The sequence below is a fragment of the Amblyomma americanum genome, chromosome 10 (genome assembly GCF_052857255.1).
Source record: "Amblyomma americanum isolate KBUSLIRL-KWMA chromosome 10, ASM5285725v1, whole genome shotgun sequence".
NCBI lineage: Eukaryota > Metazoa > Arthropoda > Arachnida > Ixodida > Ixodidae > Amblyomma > Amblyomma americanum.
This window is the reverse complement of record NC_135506.1, coordinates 26,483,750-26,508,084: the sequence shown is the minus strand read 5'-3', so window position 1 is coordinate 26,508,084 and position 24,335 is coordinate 26,483,750. Positions and strand designations below refer to the sequence as shown.

General features: G+C 48.4%; 1 protein-coding gene across 1 annotated transcript in view; it reads right to left on the bottom strand.

Annotated features, from left to right (window-relative positions):
• The window catches only part of LOC144106703 (sodium-dependent proline transporter-like), a 29,820-nt gene extending 7,301 nt beyond the window's left edge, over positions 1-22,519 (bottom strand). The window contains exons 1-12 of the mRNA XM_077639544.1: positions 22,406-22,519; positions 21,303-21,424; positions 20,567-20,698; positions 15,566-15,735; positions 12,109-12,293; positions 10,576-10,708; positions 9,257-9,391; positions 6,268-6,371; positions 4,400-4,524; positions 3,509-3,621; positions 1,857-1,985; positions 972-1,071 (exon numbers count right to left, since the gene is read on the bottom strand). Coding sequence (XP_077495670.1) covers positions 972-1,071; positions 1,857-1,985; positions 3,509-3,621; positions 4,400-4,524; positions 6,268-6,371; positions 9,257-9,391; positions 10,576-10,708; positions 12,109-12,293; positions 15,566-15,735; positions 20,567-20,698; positions 21,303-21,424; positions 22,406-22,428 — 1,471 coding nt within the window. The 5' untranslated portion in view covers positions 22,429-22,519. The remainder of the gene's footprint in view (positions 1-971; positions 1,072-1,856; positions 1,986-3,508; positions 3,622-4,399; positions 4,525-6,267; positions 6,372-9,256; positions 9,392-10,575; positions 10,709-12,108; positions 12,294-15,565; positions 15,736-20,566; positions 20,699-21,302; positions 21,425-22,405) is intronic.
• Between the last annotated feature and the right edge of the window lie 1,816 nt (positions 22,520-24,335).

Here is a 24,335-nt window from a genome sequence, read left to right as displayed (position 1 = left end):
TGGTATCAGGCTGGTCAGCGGTAAAATTCACTACCAAAAATTGAGTAGTTTCGGATTCCGACTTCACGAACGTTCCGAAGGTTACCGGATGGAAACTCAGTAACCGGAAGTTTTCTCCCCCCCCCCCACCCCACCCACTGCATTTCTCGGAAAATGACTGCCGGAGGGAGCGAACTTAACAAATCGCGAGTGCTTCGAAGTTAACTGGCGGAACCTATTTTCATCTTAATTTACGATTTTCTGCGCACATGGACCCCATACCGTTCCTGGCGGGAGCAGCAGGCACCGGCCGGCATGATGCGCCTACTACCAGCGGCTCACCCTTCCCCCCCCCCCGCCCCCTCCGCACACAGTTTGGGAGAGTCATTTATGTAAAAAAAGGCAAGACCGACTTATACGTGGAAATAATAATAATAATAATTGGTTGCTGGAGAAAGGAAATGGCGCAGTATCTGTCTCACATATCGGTGGACACCCGAACCGCGCCGTAAGGGAACGGATAAAGGAGGGAGTGAAAGAAGAAAGGAAGAAAGAGGTGCCGTAGTGGAGGGCCCACCTGGGATCTTTAACGTGCTCTGACATCGCACATGCAGCACACGGGTGCCTTAGCGTTTCGCCTCCATCGAAACGAGGCCGCCGCGGTCGGGTTCGAACCCGGGTACTCCGGATCAGTAGCCGAGCTCCCTAACCACAGAGCCACCGCGGCGGGTTGGAGATATACGCATTTGGGCGTTTCGTCTCCGAAATGCCAACCGCGAAAACGCAAAACAGGTTTCACAGCCATCTTGTGATGGCAGCGACGTTGCGGATCTTGGTAGCGTCATTTCGGTTTTGCATCCTATTGCAAAGCCCATGCCGTTTCGAGGATTGACTTTCGTGAAAAAAGTGCGCGTCAAAATCGGGTAAAAATGGTATTGACAAAGGCAGTGGCCACCGTGCAGCTACTCTGCCAGTTAAATGAACGCGCTCACCGTAGCCGAACACGAGGGTAGCCATCTCTCCCACGCCCACCCAAGGGATGAGGTGGCTGGAGACGAACTCGTCCATCAGCGTCAGGATGTACAAGCCTCCCTGCGTGAAGCGGAAGCACTGTAGTAAACCTTTAAAAAATGTGCTGTCACCGAGGCTGCGCAGCTGCTGCTAGCCAATTAGGATCGCAGTCATTTCCACGCATTGTTAGACTACTGCGTTAGTGTTAACAGCTGAGTAGTAGTAGTAGTACTGGTTTATTTAAAATAATAATAAAAAGGAAGTAAAAGATTTTTGCTAGTCGCGGCATCTGCCATTGCTACGGGAAGCCCCTGAGCTAGGGCATTGGAAATAAAGGGATACCAGCCAGACTGGAGAAATGAAATGAAAGAGGTGAGCGGACAGGTAGAAAGGATAGGTACTATACGCAAATACGCTATTTACACAATAATACATATATACAGGTTTCACGCGTGTTGACTTCATAAAAGAAGAGAAAGCACACGTGCGCAACACTATGTACACTGCGGCTGGATGAGGCGTACAGCTGATAATCGTCCAAGGTAGCCACGCGGAGGATAATCGTCCAAGGTAGTTCGGTCACTGCGCGTCACTACCTGGCGGAGAACAGACGGGACGGCAAGCCCGGCTGAGGAATGGAAATCTTGAAAAATATAAGATGATTCATGATTTTTTTTTTTACAGAGACAGCTGTTAAGAGGACGTTTTATGATTCAGCACCGTTGACGGGGTCCTTTGTTGGGAAAAAGCCGCTTCGCTCTTGAGTTGTATCCGACTTGGTCATGCTTGTGGTCATGCTCGCGAACGACAAATCAGCTCCGGCGTCGTCAAGTCAGCGTAGGCTGCTGCGCATGCGTCTCGCTTACCTGCGACGCGATGGGCAGACCCAGGACGCAGAGGCAGATGCAGCATATGGTGGCCAAGTACGTCTCGTGGGCACGGCACGCCGGTATCTCGTCCTTCAGCGGGGTCAGCGCGGCCTCGACGAAGCCGAACTGAATAGATAATGAACGGTTAACGGTTAGATAATGAAGGCCAAACTTCATTAACTTATTCTTAAATCACCCAAGGCAAAACAAAACTTTCATTCCCTTGCGACACCACGGCAGTAGGGACAACAGAGAGCACATGTTTGAAAACGCAAATGTCTGATCAAGTCAATTACAAAACAGAAACGACAAATTACTCTCGCGTAAACATAATTTCCACGAAATCGCTACATGTCAAAGAAATTATCATGACGATAAGGAATTTTCATGGCGCAAGGGCATCTGCGGCCAGAGCGCCATGACACAAGGTTTTTTTTTTCGTTTGCTCAAGGTGGGGTCAAAGACCCATTTCCCAAGCATTTCACCCTGAATAAGCCAAGCACCAGGCCAGGGGAAGCTTGTACCCATTGTATCACCGGTTGGTGCCCGGCGTCACTAGGGATTGAACCCCGCACCTCCCGCATGCGAGGCGCATGCCCAACCACTAGGCTGCAGTTGCGGTAAATAAATTATCATACTAACATCATGCATGTACACAGCAGAACAAAGATATTGCCTGAACTTGATCCGCCGCTTACCGATATCTAAGCTATGTATTGCCATAAGCGTGATTCAGGTTCAGAACGGCATCCAGTCACTGATGGACCTTTGTTGCAAGCTGTGTACGGCTAATAATAATAATAATTGGTTTTTGGGAAAAGGAAATGGCGCAGTATCTGTCTCATATATCGTTAGACACCCGAACAGCGCCATAAGGGAAGGGATAAAGGAGGGAGTGAAAGAACTAAGGGAGAAGTAGGTGTCGTAGTGGAGGGCTCCGGTATAATTTCGACCACCTGGCGGCTGCGTTTTTATGGAGGAAAAACGCTAAGGTGCCCGTGTGCTGTGCGATGTCAGTGCACGTTAAAGATCCCCAGGTGGTCGAAATTATTCCGGAGCCCTCCACTACGGCATCTCTCTCTTCGTTTCTTCTTTCACTCCCTCCTTTATCCCTTCCCTTACGGCGCAGTTCAGGTGTCCAACGATATATGAGACAGATACTGCGCCATTTCCTTTCCCTAAAAACCAATTATTATTATTATTATTATTATCTTTAACGTGCACTGACATCGCACAGCACACGGGCGCCTTAGCGTTTTTCCTCCATAAAAACGCAGCCGCCGCGGTCGGGTTCGAACCCGGGAACTCCGGATCAGTAGTCGAGCGCCCTAACCACTGCGCCACCGCGGCGGGTTGTGTACAGCTTTTCGAATGCGATTTAGGACACATAATGAGCTGACTTAGCGAGGATGAGTTTCGGCGGAGAACTGTGCAAAATAATGTGAACTGCGCGAACATTGCTGGTAAACACACCGAATTGCGAAACCCGGAGAAACCTGAGAGAAATTTCGCAAACTGCGTGACTTCAGCGCGCTGCATGTGAGCCTCACTGTTGTTCCTTCTCCCTGTTTGTTACGGTAGGTACTATGTATCTCGCGCTATACCGTATTCTTCGCTAAATCGAGAATCGGGGCTCCTTCGAAGCCTACCTCGGAGTCGATGGCCAAAAGGAACAGCATGGCGAAGAACGTCACCGACCAGAGACGTGGGAATTCGATCAGGCTCAGCGCCTGAGGGTACACCACGAACGCCAGGCCGAACGCTGCGTACAGGAAAGTGAAGAGAAGGAAACTTTTATGCGTGAGTTCACTTCGCTCACTTGTGTCAAATGAGCTACCAGGCTCTTCAAATGAAGAGCCGACATTTTACTGCGAGAGCCAGTATTGGGGACCCATTGCGAGTCGTCGTGTAACTGAAGCCCTTTGCAATTGCAGTAGTTCTTCCTTGGCTTGCCTTGGCTTAGCGCCCAAGTAGATCGAAGTGAATCCAAGGCAAGCCAAACCAAGAGCCAAAAAACCCGAGAGGGAGAGAAGAGATTACAAGGGAAAGACAGAGCAGAAGGAGAAGAAATGAGGAGAAAAGAAAAGGACGAGACGACAGAAAGAAGAGAACAAGAGTGTGTGAAAATGAAGGGACGTCGTCTTGGAGAAATGGATATCGTGATCGCTCTCGCCGAATGTAACTAAGCCGCATTTAACCCCTGCCGCAAGTAGCAGTTGTCCTCTGTATTTGGCTCACCGATAGGCCGGTCGGTGCGGACACTACGTACGAATTACCATTCAGGTTACGTAGCCATGCAGTCGTGGGACTGTTTTGTCACCTGGAGCAGGTGTGAACGCTTTCTTTGTGGCATTTACGACGTCTACGGAAGCCGTGTAGTTCTGAATGAGCGCCAAAGCTGGAACTAAAGGAGAGTTTCACCGAATAATTGTCTGTACAACGGTGACGCGCGGTGGTAGCGACACGAAATATTTTTGTAGGATATGGTCCCTTAAATGTTATCCCATTGAGAAATGAAAGCAACATATAGTTGTTCTCACCGGACTGCACGACTTCGGGGACGGGCACGTCAAGCTGGAATGCCATGTTTCCTAGCACCGAGAAGATGACGACCCCGCCGAAGATGCTGATGAAGGAGTCCGTTGCCGCGATGATGTAGACGTCCCTGCATCATCGCGAAAAATAATGAGAACTATTCAGGCGCTCCCTGTCCTCTCGTCAAAAGAGCACGACATCAAGCAATACCACATGGTAGCTGAGGTGGTTGGTAGGTTTTCATGTTGAAGAAGCATCGAAAAAAAAAGGCTAAGAGACAGAGAAGAAACATGCGCTGGTGAAACGAGGATTGTAGTCTAAGACGAATATAAAGCTACATCGAATGCTATGAGGTCAGACATAAATTTCTTCAAAGAGGACATTCAAACACGTAAAATTTCCAGTTAAAAACAGTTCCCCTTTCCCATAGGGATTTAAATAGAGGCTATGCCTGGGCAAAACGGTCGTAAATTGCATTGTAATAAATATGCCTAAACAGGAATCGAGCGAGATGTGTAAAGCAGGAGGAATAAACAACTGTGTTAAGTTTGGTTACAATGTAGGTACCATGGAAGCACACTAAATGGCACTTCTAAAGCAAGTCTGTGACAACTGCGCCACCTGTCCTGACTGCCGCTGCTCGTATTCTAGGGCCTACCGTATTCTGAGATTATGGTCAACATTCTACGAAAAAAAGATATAAAAAGCAAATAAAACAAACGGACCTGCTCGGCGCCAATTCATTCTTTTCCCCATTTGCGATTGCGGCAGCTGCGCCTGATGACGTCATGGCCCACACCTAAACAACCAATGGCAGTTACCGACTCGGGGTTCTAAGGGGATACGGCTCTGGATAAACGTTTGGGTTTAACTTAGGTATGCATCGAACGTGTCCATACCTGACAAGGTCAGAGATGGGCAAACGTACTCATATTTTTTTTCCGCACCTTCCTCACCCTCAACTTTCAATGGGGGTTTCTCCTCCTACCTCATCCTCATTACCGTCGAATTCTCCATACTTACTTCACCTTGATGCTAACTACAAGCATTTTTAGCGCTAAGTTGTTTTTTCGCATTCTTTACAGCTTTTTTCGTCGTGCTTACAGCTTCTGGTGGCTTTGTTGCCTCTGCGGCGACTTTGTATGTAACCAAAAGGGGCAGATTGGGCTAGTTGGTTCAAGTACAGACTTGGTCAAAAATTTTAAGGCCACAGCGTTCAGCTGCAGCGAAATGGATGCTCCTAGAATGCTCCGCGAGCGGCCCATTCAAGACACAAGTCCAGCAGGAAGCTTCTCTACCACAAAAAGAAACCTTCTGATAGCATTTCAATGCTGTTCGATCTTTAATAGTGCCGCAATGGCTCTGTTATCAGGCTGAAGCGAAAAGCCTTTGGCCTTAAGACTTTTGACCAAGACTTTAATAATTGGTTTTTTGGGGAAAGGAAATGGCGCAGTATCTGTCTCATATATCGTTGGACACCTGAACCGCGCCGTGAGGGAAGGGATAAGAAAGGGAGTGAAAGAAGAAAGGAAGAAGGAGGTGCCGTAGTGGAGGGCTCCGGAATAATTTCGACCACCTGGGGATCTTTAACGTGCACTGACATCGCACAGCAAACGGGCGGCCTTAGCGTTTTTCCTCCATAAAAACGCAGCCGCCGCGGTCGGGTTCGAACCCGGGAACTCCGGATCAGTAGTCGAGCGCCCTAACCACTGAGCCACCGCGGCGGGGCTGACCAAGACTTTACATGCGTAATTTCGGAAACGCTACAATCTGACACGGACACAAGAAGACTGACAAGTACGAGACAAGCGCTCGTCCATGTCCCTGCGTCCGTGTCAAATCGTAGCGCTTCCAATATGACGTCTGTGCTCACCGCACGATGTTGTTGCTGAAGTCGTTGTAGCTGGCGAGGCACATGTTGAGGCCCTGGGCGAGGCTGATGGAGAAGAATATCTGCACGGCCGCCGCTCTCCACGTCTGCGACACAGTCGAAGAAGGCAATGGAAGGCCGCTTAACCTCTCCACTTGGCTTATATAGAACCGAACACAGCTATCACACTGGCGTAAGAATGAGCGGAAGCGCCCCATAAAGCTATTAGAGAGATTTAACTGGCTGCTGCCACCAGAGGGCGGCATACGGCGCGTAGTCGGGAGGTGCGGGGTTCGAACCCGAGTGCCGCCGGGCACCCACCGGTGATACAATGGGTAGAAGCTTTCCCCTGGCTTGGTGGTCGGTTTTTTTTAGGGCGAAATGCTTGGGCAATGGGTATTTGACCCACCTTGGGTAGAAGAAACAACCTTGTGCCATGGCGTCCTTTGTCCACAGATGCCCTTGCGCCATAAGAATTCATCATCATCATCATTATTCAAGGCCATCTTGATAGCACGTGCGCAAGGACCTTATCTGGAGGTTGGTGTCATTTCTCGCGCTACCCCGACCCTAATCTACACGCTCTCAGGCTACTTCGTTCTATAGAAGTGTCTTTTAGATTGATCTTCAGTTTAGCGTCATTGTTGTCGTCGATGTCGGCGTCAGCATGCGCAGCATCGCTCCCACCTGCCTCAATCGGCAGAAGTTGCCTCAGTTGGAAGAGGGTTCCAGGATAACCCTCTTTCCTCTTCCAGAGTGACTATCACTCTGGAAGAAGAAAGAGTCCAGAAGGTAGTCCAGAAGATAGCCTCGTGGGTGGTTCTTGTAGCAACCACTCATCGGTTGCGCCTTCTTACGCTGTCGTCATAGCCTCCTGTTGGGGATTCGTGCGCTCTCGCGGTACCCTCCTCTTTCCACGGTAAACGCCCTCTAGATGGTATACCACTGCAGCGCACACAAGTTATGCCGACTATTACGACTACCATTACTATACTATAACAACATCGACGCGATACCGAGGAACGGGCGCTTCGCAGTAGCCGCTGCAAAACAGAACATAATTATGAAAAATTATTTTCCGTCACAACAGGGCTAATGCTCGAACATTCACGTTACGCACTCGCAATCATCCTGTTTTCTATTTTCATTTGGTTAAGGAAAAATTGTAAATTGTGGGATTTTGCGTCCCGAAGCGACACACGAGCTATGGGGGACGTCTACAGGCGGGCTGCCAATTAATTTAGACCGCCTGAGGAACCCTCACAGTGCAAAGCACACGGGTGCCTGTTGCGTTCCGCCTCCATTGAAACGCTGCTTCGGCGGCCTGGAAACAGGGTCCTCCAGCTCACTAACCGAGCGCTCGTAGTAACTCAGCCACCGGGGCGGAGAAGTAAACAAAGCAAGAACACAACATTTGTATAGCTTATTCGGGATATAATTCGTGCCGTTTGCATTTCAGTTTTCTACAAAACAGGCTCTCACGTTCAAATAGTCAGAGTTTGTGATCTCTATCAGGTACAGAACTTGATTCGTAATTTGCCCATCACATGCGGCCAGTTTTCATGGGGTTAGCAGATCCAGTGACTCCAGTGGTTAGCAAGACCGCCTGTGAGCCGAGCAGCCATTCAGTGACGGCGCCCGGCAATTTTCGGTCCCCACTGCGTCCATGTTTTCATTTTTTTTCTTTTTTAACGGCTGAGTGGCGTGAGAGCCAGAAAACTACCTAGTGTTAGACCAATCAGAGCGGTGTATTTTGATACACGCTTCTTGGTGTACCTTCGCAAGCGGTGGGATCAAAATATTTCCTCTTATTTTACCCCTGCTGGCATCACTGAGGTCGTACTGTGAGTGTTGCTATTGCTGCTCGAGGCGTCCTCTCAACTGCGTATTCACGCTTGGCCAAATGTTTACACCGAAGGAGCTTCTTTTGTTCCTTAGATCTTTTCAGTTTCCCCTGGCTTTTTTGTTTGTTTGTTTCAGTCAAAATCGCCACTCTGGCTCAGTGACCGCCGCTCTGTAGGCCTGCTAAGCCCAAGGTCAGGTTGAAACATTGCCGCAGTAGCCGCATTTCGGTGAAGGCGAAATGGGAAAACATCCGTGTGTGCCGATTTTCAGTGCACGCTAAAGAACCCCAGGCGGCTGAAATTTATTCCCCAGTGGTCCCGAACAATACACCATGCAATCTGCCCACTTGCGTCTTGCAGATTCCCAATTAACATACATTACTATGGTTTCGGTGATGGGGTTTAGGCAACGCAATGGCTGAAAAACGGTTCCAACCTTTTGTCTTTCGGCGAATATGTGACATTGATCTCTGAGGGATACAAACTCTTGACACACTGGTTACCCGTGCCTGTTCATGTGACCACACAAGATTGATAATGTTTTAATCAGTCAGAAGGTGAAAAATGGATATTTTTTCCAGCTACAGCTAGCGTACGTATACTATGACGCTGACGCCGTTAAAGAGCTCTCTAAGTTTATTTTTTATTTATTTATTTATTTATTTTGTTTACCCTCAGGGCCAGAGGCATTATAGAGGGGAGCGCTACATAAATAATAAAAAAGAAATAACAACGAACAGAGAAGCAAAGAAACTGGTAGTACAGAAATGATGGCTCCTATAGTCATACAATATTATCAAGTAGGCTGTTGATGCGCTTGTTAATACAATATAATACAGTACATATAGTGCCGCAATACAGTGAAAAAAATTGGTAGTACAACAAGTAAAAAGAATCAGATGCTCCTACTCATACAATGTTTTCTAATGCGGTCTCGAAGTGTTTGTTGTCAAAAATGGTAGGGGTGGATGCGGGAAGGTTATCCCACTCAACAGCTGTGCGCGGAAGGAATAACTGATACATGGCGTTGGTTTTGCATACTAGAATTTCGGCTGAGAATGGCTGAGAAATTAGTTCGAGCTCCATGTAGAGTTGAACACCAGATATGTGCATGAGTATTTGTGCTTAGCTGGTCTGGCGGAATTCACCTTGAACTGCGCGACCTTCTCCCACTGCGGGTAGAAGTAGTAGTAGAGACCGTCTCCAGCTCCTTCCAGGGTGACCCCCCTGATGAGCAGCACGCCGAGTATGAAGAAAGGCGTGACTGCCGTGAAGTAAGACACCTGCGTGATAGAACAACCATCAAAGGCCTCTCATGCCATCTCGGCAGACTTGGTCACATGTCAGGACTGAGTGGCTGTCGAGCTCTTTTCATCCAGCCCTCAGCCATCGGAAATGATAATGGAACACCAGCACTAATCAGCATTTGGCATGACTATAGCTTCGACTACGTATACATCGTTCGCATAATTAACGGGCACCACATTTTTTCATGCACTGCTCAGAGCATCAGATAGTGACGGTCTCGGATCGGCCGGGAAGTCCTGTCAGGGTACGTTGGGGGCATTTTTACAAATCACGAAACTATCCCATGTCTTGTATACAGGACAGAACCGGTCCAAACCACGAGAGCTGCCGGCTACGATTGGGGAGCCGAAAGCGGCTTTGTTACCAGTTGAAGCCAAGGCAGAACGTTGGAATATGGGGGAAAAATGGTACCGGGCGGTTTTAACATAAACTGAGCAGACGTCTTGGGGCTCATGGTTTTGCTTTGCTGGGTGGTCTGCACGTCCGGCAACGATATTAGTTCTATATAGAACTAATAGTAGTATTAGTTGATGAAAACGACGGTGTGCAATGGACAGCGCGAGTGTGTGTCGCAGTTTTAGGCCGAGGCGAGTTCGGCTGTCACGATAGCCAAGTGCTCTTGTGCAGGGGACAGCGAAGCTGATTTGTTCGCGCCGCCGCGGGTTCGAGCCCCAGTCGAGGCAATATTTAGTTATGCTCTGGCCATGGTCACCCTCAAGGTCAAGCTTCACACAAACTCGATGAGCGGGTTTGACCTCACCAAAATGACTCCCAGACTTTTCACTGTTCCCGCATTGAAGGGGGAACTGGCCCAATATTGGAAAGGGTTGGTTTACCACTGGTCCTTTGTAGGACCAGCTTTTACCAATATATTACCAATATTTGGCCAATTACCTGCGCAGTTTGGGACAGCAACGCTCGCTTCCGACCGGGACACCTAGTCATAGGGCAAAACAAATGGATTGAACGGTCACAGATTGCGCAGTCACGAGATTGTCCGTCCCGTGGCCGACGTAGACCGCGTTGACGACATTGCCCTTTCGTGGTAGGTAGGAGGCGGGAGTTTCCGGTTACGGCCTATGACGACGGTGTCATTAAACACCGCTGGAAGTACCCCGTGGACATATATCGTTGCAAGAAAGACTGCTAATGAACTCACCTTTCCTGAGGACCGGACGCCCTTGAAGACGCAGAAAAAGACCGCGACCCACGAGGCAGCCAGGCCGATCACCAGTCCGGGCTGCATCTGACCCAGCTGGTGCACGCCGGAACTCACGCCCAGCACGTAGTTCCTGACGTGAAACGAGAGTTTTGTCGTCAACGTTGGAGGAAAGCACTCCTGCTGTAGTGATCTGCGGAAGCACACGAACAACCTGCTATCCACTCCCAAGCAGCACAGATCATCGGCCCAATGTTGGATATGCATTGGCAATGACCGGTCCTACGCAGGACCACCATTTGTCAATATATTCCCAATGTTGGGCCGATGCTCAGTGTTGCTGGAGCTACAGGATGCAGAGCAGAGACAACGTTACTAGCGAGAGCTTACTACGGCGATGACCAGTGCACTGCACGTCTCAGAACCAAAGTTTCGGGGGAAACAATTCCGCTCCAAGAGGTAAGCATATACAGGATAAGGAGAGAGCATCCCGAATTTTCCTTAAGAAAAAAACTTTTCATTGCCAAGAACAGTGTTCACCCTGCTTCTCGGAGAGAGACAATCTCCGGGTCTATGAAGAAGAAAACCTTAAGCCTTGTCATTTTAAAGAGCGCAGTCATGATCTTACAACGTGACCTTATACATTCCCAAGCTATGGTTGCGTCACTGCAAAGTTCTGAAGTCGCACTGTCTTCAACGGCGCACTCATGAATGTGTGTCATCGCACAACTGGCTGTCATTTTGCCGATTTCTTGCCACGAAGGCTTCTTCGTTAAGTAGATGGACTCGAAACCCGAACTTGCGGTTACTAATTCGTTACACGCAGCCACTACAGTAGGCTCGCCTCGAAACTTGCTAAATTTTGACTTAGAATTATAAGCATCCTACTGTGTCACCGGGAAACGTACCACAAAGCTAGGAAGCATGGAAATTGTGTAACATGGTGAGCCACTTTTCACCTTAAACCAGAAATTGATGATAATGTTAACAGTAACGGCCGAAACGGGGTGCAACTTCGCCACATCATTGCTACGTGAAAGCGTCAGTATCCGTTGCCACAAATGGCGCTTCTTTCGAGCCACTAAGTGAAGTGGTTCAGTTGGAAGTTTCGGCTGTGGTCGTCTGACACTTCAGAAGCACGTCACCGCCCACGCCGTTAGCGCAATCAAGACCGGACAATCTCTACCGCTAGTGGCGATAGTAAATTATTCCTAACATTAGCGTTCGGACCATATCTGTGGCGAAACTATGGACGTTAGAACACTGTTTACCTTAGGACGTCGAATGAAAAGCAGCCTATAATTCAGTGCTTCGTGTTTATGGTTATAGTAGGAGGTGACACAAGAGGGATTGAAGACGCCGAACGAAATGTTGAGAAAAAAAATGAATGGGACACTTAAGCTGCGCCTTAAGGGTATGAGAATGTGGCCTCACGTTCCGAACATTTGAAGCTCTAACTGCAGAACTTGACTGCAGCGCCAAGCCGACATAGCGCTAATGGTCGAAAAACGGAGCATTGCGGGAGAGACGCACTCGTAGAACTCTTCAGGAGCAGTGACAAGGAGGTCGCTGCAGTTGCCGATGGCGCTGTCGTAGACATCCTGGGGAACGAGCACGGTGCCATCGGCGCCTCCCAGGGGCACGGTGGTCGCCGGGTCCGTGCCGTTTTTCTTCAAGTACATGCCGTACAGCGTCTTGTTCACGTACTTACAGGCTTTCTGCGTAGAGAGGCAGTACACCGCACAACGTTAGCGGGCAATGGAAGCTTGCGTGCGCCCGTTCTCACCTCTGTGGAAGTAGGGAAGGATGAAGGAAATGAAAGAAAGAAGTCAGGGGTAAAGGAAGTAAAATGGGAGTAAATGATGAATGGGAGGGAGGAAGGAAGAAAATGAAAGCCGGAAAGGAATAATAATAATAATAATTGGTTTTTGCGGGAAGGAAATGGCGCAATATCTGTCTCATATATCGGCGGACACCTGAACCGCGCCGCAAGGGAAGGGATAAAGGAGGGAGTGAAAGAAGGAAGGAAGAGAGAGGTGCCGTAGCGAAGGGCTCGGGAATAACTTCGACCACCTGGGGATCTTTAACGTGCACTGACATCGCACAGCACACGGGCGCCTTAGCGTTTTGAAAGCCGGGAAGAAAGAAAAACATGGATGGAAGGAAGGAGGAAAGAAAGAAAAACAGAGCGCAAGAGGAGGGAAATTGTTCCAGGAATAGGTTAATGGCTGGAAGCTGTCATTCGATGTGTGTCATGGAAAATGGTAAGCTCATTGTGTCTATGCAAAGGATGCTAATGCTCTATGCAGTAGGGAAAAATTAGGGAGGGCACTTGCGACTATACTTTGGAGCCTTGAAGCGAAAGCATGGCTTTTATTGCCTTTATTTTTTTCTCTTTATAATGATGCACCAACTCATTAGCAAACAGTCGTAAGGCAACACATTTACTGCGTTCACCTTTGTTCGCCAAGTAGTAGTAGTAAGTGCTTATTGGTAAAAAATAATAAAAAGGAAGTTAAAAGAGTTTTGCTAACCCCGCGGCATCTGCCATCACTTTGGCGGCGGCACCTGAGCTGGGGCAGCGGAAATAAAGGAAAGCAGGCAGTGTGAAGAAGAGAAATGAAAGAGGTGAGGAGACAGCAAGAAAGAGCATAGGGAGCGGTCATATATACACTATTTGCAAATAGTAAGAATAAAGTATTCCAGGTTGTGCGCGTGTACAGCCAAGAAGGAAAAATAATTCGCCAAGAAGAAACACGCGGTTTTGGGCTGCGTGCTCGCCTCGCAGTCTAAAAGTGCTTGGTTCAATTCCCTGCACTTTCGGAAGAAATTTCATTTTTCTTCGATACCACGGAGACGTCATCGAGGATTTTTGAGACCACTGCTGGTGCCTGAAGCAAATGCCTGGTTTCGTTGCTAATGGGCCACATAATGCTTTCGCCCTAATACAGTTCATGTCGAAGCTTGCGGAGGGATATTATACTCTGATCCAGCTTTAGAACAAAGCGGCTTTTCCGCGTCAAGGGACCTCCTTCCAGCCAATGGCGTGGGCCGATTCACATGAACCTGCCAGCGTGACAATTTAAGGAGGGGACAATCCCCGACCATGGAAGAAGGGAACTATCCTCTTTCATCTGCCACTCCTTGCATCGTTATAACAGGTTCACGAGAATCTTCCGATACCATTGGCTGGAAGTGGGTACTTTATCGGGGAAAAGCCGATTTGTTCTTGAGTTGTTCTTTCTTTCCGATTCGTTCTTTCTATCCAATTATAGAAACTCCAGAGCCCGGTCTATTTTGCTTTGCATGAGGACGTGTCCGCCTGCGTGTGCGGCCTCCTTCTGGTATATTCGCAGCTTTTCGTTCAGCACAAAATATAGTGGATACTCTACTCAGCAGAGCGACCACCAAACTCTCTCTGCGCCAGTGACGTAAACAGCCATGCCGTCTCATAGGTTACTTGCGGAAAGGCGAGCCGAACGTGCTTATGATAAAGCTATTCAAAGAACGCAGCGCCACCCTTTGATGCTGCCGTTCTCTTTCTTTTTGCCTACACTTTCTCTTGCGAGTGGGTTAGAAAGGCGCTTATGATACAGGTATTCTGAGAACGCAGCGCCATCCTTTGATGCTGCCATCCTCCTCTCGTTCACCCACACTTACTCTCAATTTTCTCTCTCTTCGATATCTATTAATGGGCCAGAGTGCGCCAACGTGATATATAACACGGCCAGTGCTGGTTTTTGTCTTGCTTCAGAAAAAAGTGTAGATATCAGCGCACGCTTGTCTATGGTCACGTCGTAGCAGATTGTAGGAATGATTGGCCGCCTAAAGTTTTGCACCAAAAACTGGTTATAATCAAGGCGGAAAGTTGTGGCAAAAACCGCGTTTCTTCCACCGGGTGGCAGGTTTTGAAACTTATCCGATGCGCTCGTCAACAATGAGCAATAATGGGGTTGGGGAGGAAACCGCTAGGAAAGTCCGAATATAAACACCTTCCCTGTATAAAGGGGTCTTATTAATGCAGGCTGGAGTGTCTCGATGCAGCGTTCCTGTACTAGGGTGGCGGCACCCACTGTTCGATCGAGATACGCTATTGTGGACCGCAAGGATCGTGCCGGTCCGTGCGATGGAGAGAAAGTTTCTAAAATCCAACCTGAAATAAGGCTTCCATGTCCAGAAGCAGTAATTGACGCTCTTGTGTCTCAAAAACGCGAGAATGCTGATTTATTCTAATCATATTTGTGTGGTTAAATGAGCCTGCGCGCTCCAAGTCAAGGAACGCTGTATCGATGTACCCAATGGAAGCTAGAAAGGCGATACCGTCAGTTGGAATCACCAATAAAACTACAGGCGCGTACTTTGACGCGTATACGGACATCCCGATTTCTCGCAGGTTTACAGTTCCGTCGAGATGCTTGCTACGCTTAATGGAGTATAGACACCTAATTTTGGTGGCATGTTTTCTTCTCTACAATGATGCGGAAGACAATACTACGCATGAATCACCATGCGATATTCGCCTGCGACTACTAAAGAATTTATAATCAATTTTTTTGTCATGATGTTTCCGTTTCGGTTTCAACAGCCGAGCGATGGCTGTGACGTCAAAGAGGGCTTTTGTGTCACGTGATGCATAAAAAAACGTCCATATAAACGCTGCTTCATCATTTTAATTTAGTGCAGTGCTGAAGCCAGCCTTTCTCAAGAGCCGGAGTGACAACGAATGTGGAAGCAGCGATTATATAGCAGTTTTTTCATGTTTCGCATGACTTGTAAGCACAGGTTGACGCCACAGTCGTCATTCGGTTGTTGAAACCGAAACAGCACGAGAAAGAAATGCGATTATAAATTATTTAGCGGTCGTAGGAGAATACTAGGTGGTGGTAATCCATGTGCAATAATGCCTTATGCATCATTACAAACAAGAAAACACGCATCAAAAAGTGTCTATACTCTTTTAAAAGAGGAAGAGGAGGCAGCAGCCACCCACCAGCGCGCTGGACGAGTCGTAGCACCGCGAGTCGGCCCAATCCGGGTTGCACCGTGTCCAGGGAAGTTCCTCGTAGAACGAGTACCACAAGAAGTTGAGCGCGTAGGACAGCAGGAGGTTGTAGTAGAGACAGATGACGAAGCAGGTGTACATCATGGCCCAGCCCACGCCTGCACACGCCGTGACCAGACTCGAAGAGCAGTACAGCGACGGCAGTTACGCATGATCTAACGGCTTTCAGGAGTGCGTGGCGCTGCGGTCGTTCAACAGTTGCGAATGGGGTAAAACTCATGAGGCGATAATTCGCGACGAACCACCGCGCGATGGCTTCTCGCGATGGCCTAATAGAAAAAGCTCGCATGGCCCGTCTCCGGCAGCTAACCAGGCCATTCATGGCCTAAGCTCGGCAAACGAGCTTGGGCCGTAGTTGAGGATTCACATTGTCCTTGCACGAGACGATCGCCGCTTGCCGGCGCCGGGCCATGCTCAGCCTTACGACGGCCTAACGATAATGACCCTTCATACTAGAGAGTACACTAGGATGGAGCGCTTGAGAGACTGTTCAACTGCAGAAGACCTTTTCGGGTACGTAACTCCATAGCTAAAGCTTTCATCGAAGAAGCTGCCGACACTTGCGTCGTCTGAGCGATGCATCGAAATAATTCAGTGAAAGCTTGGTAGAAATAATAAAACATCAAAGGCTGTGACAGCATATACATACTGTTAAATATTATGGAAAGTTTTGGGGGTGGAAAATCGCACCGATTGAAAGTCTCAGAACCATTAAATGTAGTTTGGCGAAAGTGCGCTGTATCGCACATTATGCTCTTCAGTCTTGAATACGGGGCACTAACGCAGCTCGTCTCTGTGTCGGTCTTATCAATTCGAACCCGCCGCTTTGAATTGCTGTCAAATCTCAGTAGTCCAACGCCATTGCTAAGGTAACGGGACTGAATTCCAGAGGAATCGGGTCCGCTCAGTGATAGCCCGTTAAAGGCACGCTTACATTACGCTATAAAAAGTGGGGAAAAAGTCGGGAAGCTGAATGTGATTAGCACGCACCCTGGTGTCAGTGCGTGCACTGAAATTCGGGACATCAGCGGCAATTTGGCACATGCCGTCTCTCGCAGTCTTGGTGGTGTACACTACAGGCACTGTTTTTAAAACCGTGAGCAAAGATGTCACTCAATACTGCGGTGTGGTGTCGAAGTGTCATTTCATGTATAAATTTAAAACTTCAGTATTCATTCCACAAGTCTGCGGAATACGTGTACACAAAAATGGCGCCTCCGAGCCATACACAGGGTGTCTGCATCCGACCCGCCGCGGTGGCTCCGTGGTTAGGGCGCTCGACTACTTATCCGGAGTTCCCGGGTTCGAACCCGGCCGCGGCTGCCGCGTTTCGATGGAGGTGAAAAGCAAAGGGGCCCGTGTGCTGTGCGATGTCAGTGGACGTTAAAGATCTCTAGGTGGTCGAAATTATTCCGGAGACCTCCACTACGGCACCTCTTTCTTCCTTTCTTCACTCAGTCCATCATTTATCCCTTCCCTTACGACACGGTTCAGGTGTCCTCCGAGATGTGAGACAGATACTGCGCCATTTCTTTTCCCCAAAAACCAATTTTCATTTTTTTTTCTGCATACATAACGGCGATGCTCAAAAAAATTGAGGCACACTAGGCGTCGAGGTACCCAAGTCAGATACAATTCGAGAATGCTGCGGAGAGTGCTCCTCAAAGGAGGCCCTCCAGCCATTAGCGCCGACCGGTTCTCATGACGTCGCTGCTGGTGCCTTAGCAGTGACATTGCAGGTGACTCCGTGAAAGATGATTAGCTCTGACGTCATCGCCATCGGTCAACCCTATTGGCTGGATGGCCTTCTTTGAAGTGTATATGCCGTTGCGTTCTTGAGATATGTGTCTGACTATAGTTCTTGATAGGTGTCCGACTATAATTATCGCGGTGTGCGAATATTCGATCTTACCGAAAAAGGAATCAAATATTTCACTTTCAAGAGGGTTCTAAACGAACCAGATACGATCTCATGTCTTCCAGTAGGTTTCGAATAGTTGGCACGAAGTTAAAACGGGGCAGGCTGCAGTTTCAATTGAATTTACCTTTGTCCGTAAAGTTGCGAGACTGATTTATTTTCTTCTATAGAAATGATTCCCCAAAACAAATGTGGATGCGTGTGTGTAGCGCCATATTTTTAAGCTAACCTCGGCTTTTTATGTTAATTGACGTGGCAGCCGCTAGATGGCGATATACATGTAGAAAATACGTTGTCTCTAGTCGTCTGCGCATTCTACTGTGAGCGAATGTGGAGAGATGGACGTCCACCTCGAACAGCGTGTAAACATAAAATTCTGTGTGAAGCTTGGCAAGATTGCCACACAGACGTATGAGCTTCTTCGCGACGTTTACGCCAAACAGACATTACCGCGGGCGCGAGTTTTCGAGTGGCACAAGAGGTTCGTTTCGGGGAGAACGTCGGTGGAAGATGACACAAGGCAGGGGCGCCCTTCAACCTCACAGAATGAAAACAACGTGGCTCGGATTAGGGAAATCGTACAGCAAGACCGCACCATTACAGTCCGCATACTATCAGATGCTCTCGACATTAGTAAGACAACATGCCACCAAATTTTGCGTGAGAACTTGGGGAAACGAAAGCTGAATGCCAGACTTGTGCCGCACTCCCTCACACAGGACCAAAAGGACACGCGGGCATCAGTGAGCGCTGATTTGCTCTTTGAGGCAGAGAAGGATGCTGCATTCGTCGACAGCATCATTGATGAAGATGAAACATGGCGTTTTCAATTTTTAATACGATCCTCAAACAAAGAGGCAGAGCGCCGAATGGCAGTCCACAAGCTCTCCAGCGTCGAGAAAGGTGCGTCGACAGAAGACCAAAACAAAGACGATGCTGATAGTTTTTTTCGATGCCAGAGGTGTCATACACCTCGAGTTCGTCCCACAAGAACAGACGGTGAATCAGGATTTTTATATCCGCGTGCTCCAACACATGGTTGATGCACTGTGACGCCGTCACCCTGACTTATGGGCATCTGGACAATGGAGCTGCCTTCTCCACGGTAACGCAAAGCCCCACACTGCTCTCAGCGTGACAAAATTTCTCGCCATGGACAGAATTACTGTACTTCCCCATCCGCCATACTGGCCTGACCACTACCCACGCGATTTTTTCCTGTTTCCTCGTGTGAAGAGAACCCTAAAAGGTCGGTGGATGGGGAACGTGGAGGCCATTCATGACGCCACGACAAAGGAGCTGACAGCCCTGCCAAAAGAAGGGTTGCCCAACTGTTTCCAATACCTCAAGAAGCGTTGGAAGCTGTGTATAGACTGCAAGAGAGAGACTATTTCGAAGGGTGCTGCACAAATGGTTTCAATGTTAAACGCGTTTTTTTTTTCATAAACTCAGTCTCAGAACGTTACGGACAAGGGTTGTATCAAAAATAGGGCCCACACCGGCGCCACACACCATGCTGCCGCGGTCGGTATGCCCGGAAATGACTGGCCGCGACCCGGTCCGTTCGTGTGCCAGCGTTTATGATGCTGATACATATGGCCTCCAAGACGAGGTGACGCGGCAGGGTTCAGCCAGGTTCAGCGAACTGTCTTTTCATGGCCGATATAAGAGGCCTCATAACTCGTCACTTTCATCAACCGAGATGTGGAGCTCGGTTGGTCGCCGTCGTTGTCAGCAGCAAAAGGTAATTTTGCTATGCTAGTGACGTGACTGTCCCGGACGTAATGTACTGACTTCGCGCTGCATACCACCTAGTGACGACCAGTGTCGCGTATTTCGATAGCAACAGCTCTAACTGAATAATTGATAGCGCCGCCGCTTGTGCTTCGCTGTTTCGAATGAATGTTCGTATTGTACAAATATTTTCGTAATTAGTGAATAATCATAGAAATATTTGATTCGTAATCGACTCGGTTACGAAGTCGAGCACGTATATATCGAAACCTGATATATCGAATTCTTGCTTATATCGAAGCGATGCGAAAGTACAGCGCTGTTCGCTTTCATGGAACATGCGTTCAACGCAACGTTGGATATATATTGAACGGCGCGCCATGCCCCTGCACGTGATGCTTCTCCTAAAGGCGCTCTTCGCGCACTTTTCACGCACGGAGACAGGCCGGCTGCGTGGCCTTAGGCACCTGACGGCAGAGCTGACGCAGTGAAATTGCGCGGCGAGGTGGACGTGCGGTGTGTTTCAGGGTTGACCTCTGGTCTACATCAGTCATTTTACACGTCACATGGCTGTCATGCGGTGAAGCCAACCTAACTAAAGCCTAGCGACAGCCCTTGCGAAACCGATTGAGCCTTAATTTTGAAGAGCTTACTTTATTTATATTGTACTGGTAACAGGATGATGATTATGATGATGATTATTATTATTATTATGGTAATAGGATTACAGATCTGATTTAAGCCTATATTTATAGTTCCAAAGCGACTTCCGCTACGGCTTCGATGCGAAGCAGGTTAGGCGGGCGGCACGTCGCTGCAACATGCGCGTAACTAGCGTGAGTGCAATGTATCCTTGCTTCTTGGTCGCAATGAGCTTATCTACTGTCATTCTTATATATCGATTTTTTTTTACATATCGAACTCTTTAGCGATCCCGTTCGAGTTCGACGTATCCGGGTTCGCCTGTATCGCTATTCGATTGGTATTAGATACCGTTTTTAACTATACGCTAGTCTCGATTCGGCAGCAAAGCTATAGTTATATATGTATTCGATTCGGTTTCGATAAACTACGATTCGTACACTCTTAACGATGAGCACTGAACTATTCACACACCCTTAATCATAGGCACTGAGCCACCGTAGGCATCGAGGCATTGAGAGCGTCGAGACATCCCTGACGCCATACGCGTTTGGTGCTCCCGGAGTATGCGTCCGGAGTCGTTGGGTCTGCCAGAAGGGCGGTGATGTAGTACGCGTATAGGTTTCAGTGCTCACCCCTGGCGATGGGGACGCAGTCGAAGACCTGCGTGGCTCCCGCGCTCCGGAACTGTCCCATGAGCATCTCCATGTAGAACATGGAGCGGCCCACCACCGTCATGATGATCAGGTAGGGCAGCAGGAACGCCCCTATGGGGACAAGACAAAGGCTTGTGTACAGATACAATCCACATTGAAATGATGTGCGACATTCCTGCATACCAGCACTATACCACCCTAACAGAAGTTCATTTGCCCTTCCACGCACGAAGATGCTGGTACTGATGCCTACATCCTTTTATACCGTTGAATGCGGAAGGGGAGATACCTTACAAGGGGCGTCGCTTCAACTGAATTGTTCTTTCTCTTTTATATATATAAGCTGTAGATAAGCAGACCTTAAGTGTCTTCGTCTCTGCAGTGCGGCGGGACTTGGATGCTTAGTTACGACTGCTTCAATCTGACTCAGACGACGTCTCGACGTTAAATGAACGCTCATGTTCCGGCTATCTAGTCAAAACGAATGTGGATCTTGTTACGAATTGTGCACACAAGGTTTCAGGAAACGCGCAGTCAAATTTCACGAACGATGATATCTCGTTTTTACTTTTCTCTGCTTATAGGTATATATCTTTTTAGCTGGATTCTAAATAAGCAGATTCAGAAATTCTAAGGTGCTAATCATTTCAACGCGGGGAAGTGGCGATGTGCTTGGAGGAAGGGCAGCTCCCACGTATGCTGCATACGGACTCACCCCCACCGTTGCTGTAGGCAACGTACGGAAATCTCCAAATATTTCCCAGCCCGATGGACATCCCGGTGCTGGCAAGCAGGAACTCCACGTTGCTGGCCCATTTCTGGCGCGGCACCTCGGCGCTGGAGGCAGTATAAAAGGCAGATGAGTTATTGCACGCATAACGCAGAGAGCGTGCCTCTCCGTTGCCTTTACAAACCCTGGAGCACTCAGCAAGCGCTGCTCTCCCAGCAGGAGTGACATCATTCATTCATGCGGCATGGCGCAGTGGAAGAGCACCGTGTTTGCGATCCAAAAGCCGTCATTCCGAATACCATGCGACTGTGGATTCAACATAGGCGCATTTCATATATTCTCAGCAAACATCCGGCCAACACTCAGGTGGGGCCTTGTCGGGAACGTACGAAAGTGTTATATTAAAGAGGAACGTTTGCAGCAAGTACAACAGCTAGGTGAATTTCTTAAGGTTCCTTCTATACGTGCAGCTCCTGGAGACGACCGATTTCAAAATTACCGGCCGAGTTCTTTTTTTAAAGGCAGGATGCACAGACATTAAGACTGCTACTTTGCACATCTATATTCGCAAAGGAACTTCACGCCACAAAACAGCCGCCAAATTTGCTTCGTATCTAACACGTCATCAGAAATCAGCGTATATACCGTAAAAAGGCACCGTCGAGGCAATTCTAACGACATATGTTTTTGGGGACTCACCGTAAGATTTTCTAAAGTCATGGTTTGCCACGGTTCGAATGCACCTTATCGCTCTCGGTGTTCTGAGCTGTACACAACAGCAACGAAAGGTGCGTTCCCATATGGGCACGGAAGAACGCTATCCCTCAAAGCGCTGAAAAAGCTGTGGAAGCTGGAATAAAGTCAGCCCAACGCAGACCTAGCAGTTTCTCAGAGCTCAGTCAAATGTCGCGGCAGCCACCAATCCTTACAGCGTATATGTGTTATCTTCGCCATTTGATGGCCGATAGTGACCAGCTTATCAGCAAATGTCTACAGTGGACACAGACCAGGCCTAACTTGTGCCCAACACAAAGCACAGCCGCACAGTGCGGGCTGCCGTATACTGCATCTGAAATTACGTGAAGTACCTTGCTGGTGATACGGCGGCCATTTCGATGAGGTGGGCTTAGTGGTTCAGCGGCTCCGTCGCAAGGGAACTGGGGAACTGGCCTGATGCCGGTTCGTTGTCTCTTCTTCTGCTGCTTCCGCGCGCTGGAACGAGCACTCGTGCAGGAGCGGCCGCACTGATGATCATGATCGTGTCAACGATGAAGATAATTGTAAGGGGTGGTGGTGGTGGTTGTGGCGGTAAACTTTATTCAATAATGAGCTTTGTGCCCCCTGAACTGGGAGGGGCCCTTAGTCCAAGGCTGCTACGGCCTTAGGTGTTTGCTGCGCCCGTTCAACCAGCTGTCTTTGGTCGTCTGGCCATGCCCTTTGATGGCCATGCCATTTATAACTGGTCGCCACTGCCTCCCACTTCTCAGGTTGTGGGTTTGAGATTTTCGGGGCGCCCTACGTTCCTTTAAAAGTCCATGTAGTGTTATGCAATGTGGGTTGTTCCCCGCATAGCGGGTACGTTTTCGGGTAAAATGTGAGGTGTATGTGGATTAAGAGGATCATTAGTAGCTACTGTAGTAAGGGTCGAGGCTGCAAATGCAGCAGCGGTATTTGCAGGCGCTGTGATTGAAATGCGCTTATTAGTGCAACATTACCATGTTGGTGGTTCGCTCCGCAGGTATTCCATGGGAATGCGCAGAATAAAAAAAAAGGTAGTTGCGCAGGTGAGGAACAAGAAACCTCTCCCTGTCACCTGACCTACCTGGCGGCCTCTAACTACAACTTGAATAATATAGGCATACACATATATATATATATATATATATATATATATATATATATATATATATATATATATATATATATATATATATATATATATATATATATATATATATATATATATATATATATATAAAACAAACACTGAAACTGCTGAAACGCAGCACAGCTGTTTCAGCATACCCACCGCGATGGCAGAGTAGTTAAGGAGTACCCTGGTTCGCACCCGACCGCGGCGGCCGCGTTTCGATGGAAGCGAAATGCAAAGGCGCCCGCGTGCTGTGCGATGTCGGTGCACGTTAAAGATCCCCAGGTGGTCGAAATTATTCAGGAGCCTTCCACTACGGCACCTCTTTCTTCTTTCCCTCCCACCTTCCCCCTTCCCTTACAGCGAGGTTCAGGTGTCCGCCGAGATGTGAGACAGATACCGCGTCATTTCTTTTCCCCAACGACCAATTTAATTTATTTAGTTTCAGCAGCTGAAGCACAGCTGAAGAACCTGAAGCACAGCAAAGAAATTCTGCACACAAGGCCTTTCACAGCGCCTCAACTAATTTATAAAGTTTTCTACTTCTTTCGAGGTCAATTAGGCCCAGGGTTGTTGTTGTTGCCTTAGTGACATCCCAAGCAGCACAAGTAATTGGCCCAACATTGGAACTGTATTGGCAAAGTTGGCCCTACAAAGGACCAGGATGGGGCCATCCTGTTGCAATATTGTGCCGATGACCTGTGCTGCTTGGGATGGTACATATATATCTACGACGGATGATTGGCCAGGGTTCAGTGAGGAAGGCCAAGAAAATAGGCTAACTTCTCTCTCTCTCCGGGGTGTTCTTGCCTCGACGACAAGGAAGTTTCAATTCAGTCGTCGGCGCGTTCCACCGGCTTCACTGACGAAGAAGAAGAAGAGGAAGCAAAAATGGACCACACTATCAGCACTTAGCATATAATTGGAACGTCCGTTCGTGTAAATCCAGGCTGTGTGAGGTAACAATGACGCGGTTGCGGTGCAGGATTCCAAGTTTGAATTTATATCTATGTGGGTGTGGGTTGACACCGACGAACCTATGTGATGCATGTGGGAAAGTTGAATCTTTAGACCATTTTTTCCTCTACTGCCCAAAGTTCGCACTTCAGAGAAAGATTTACCTGGAGGTCCCTCTCTCCAGGTTAGGG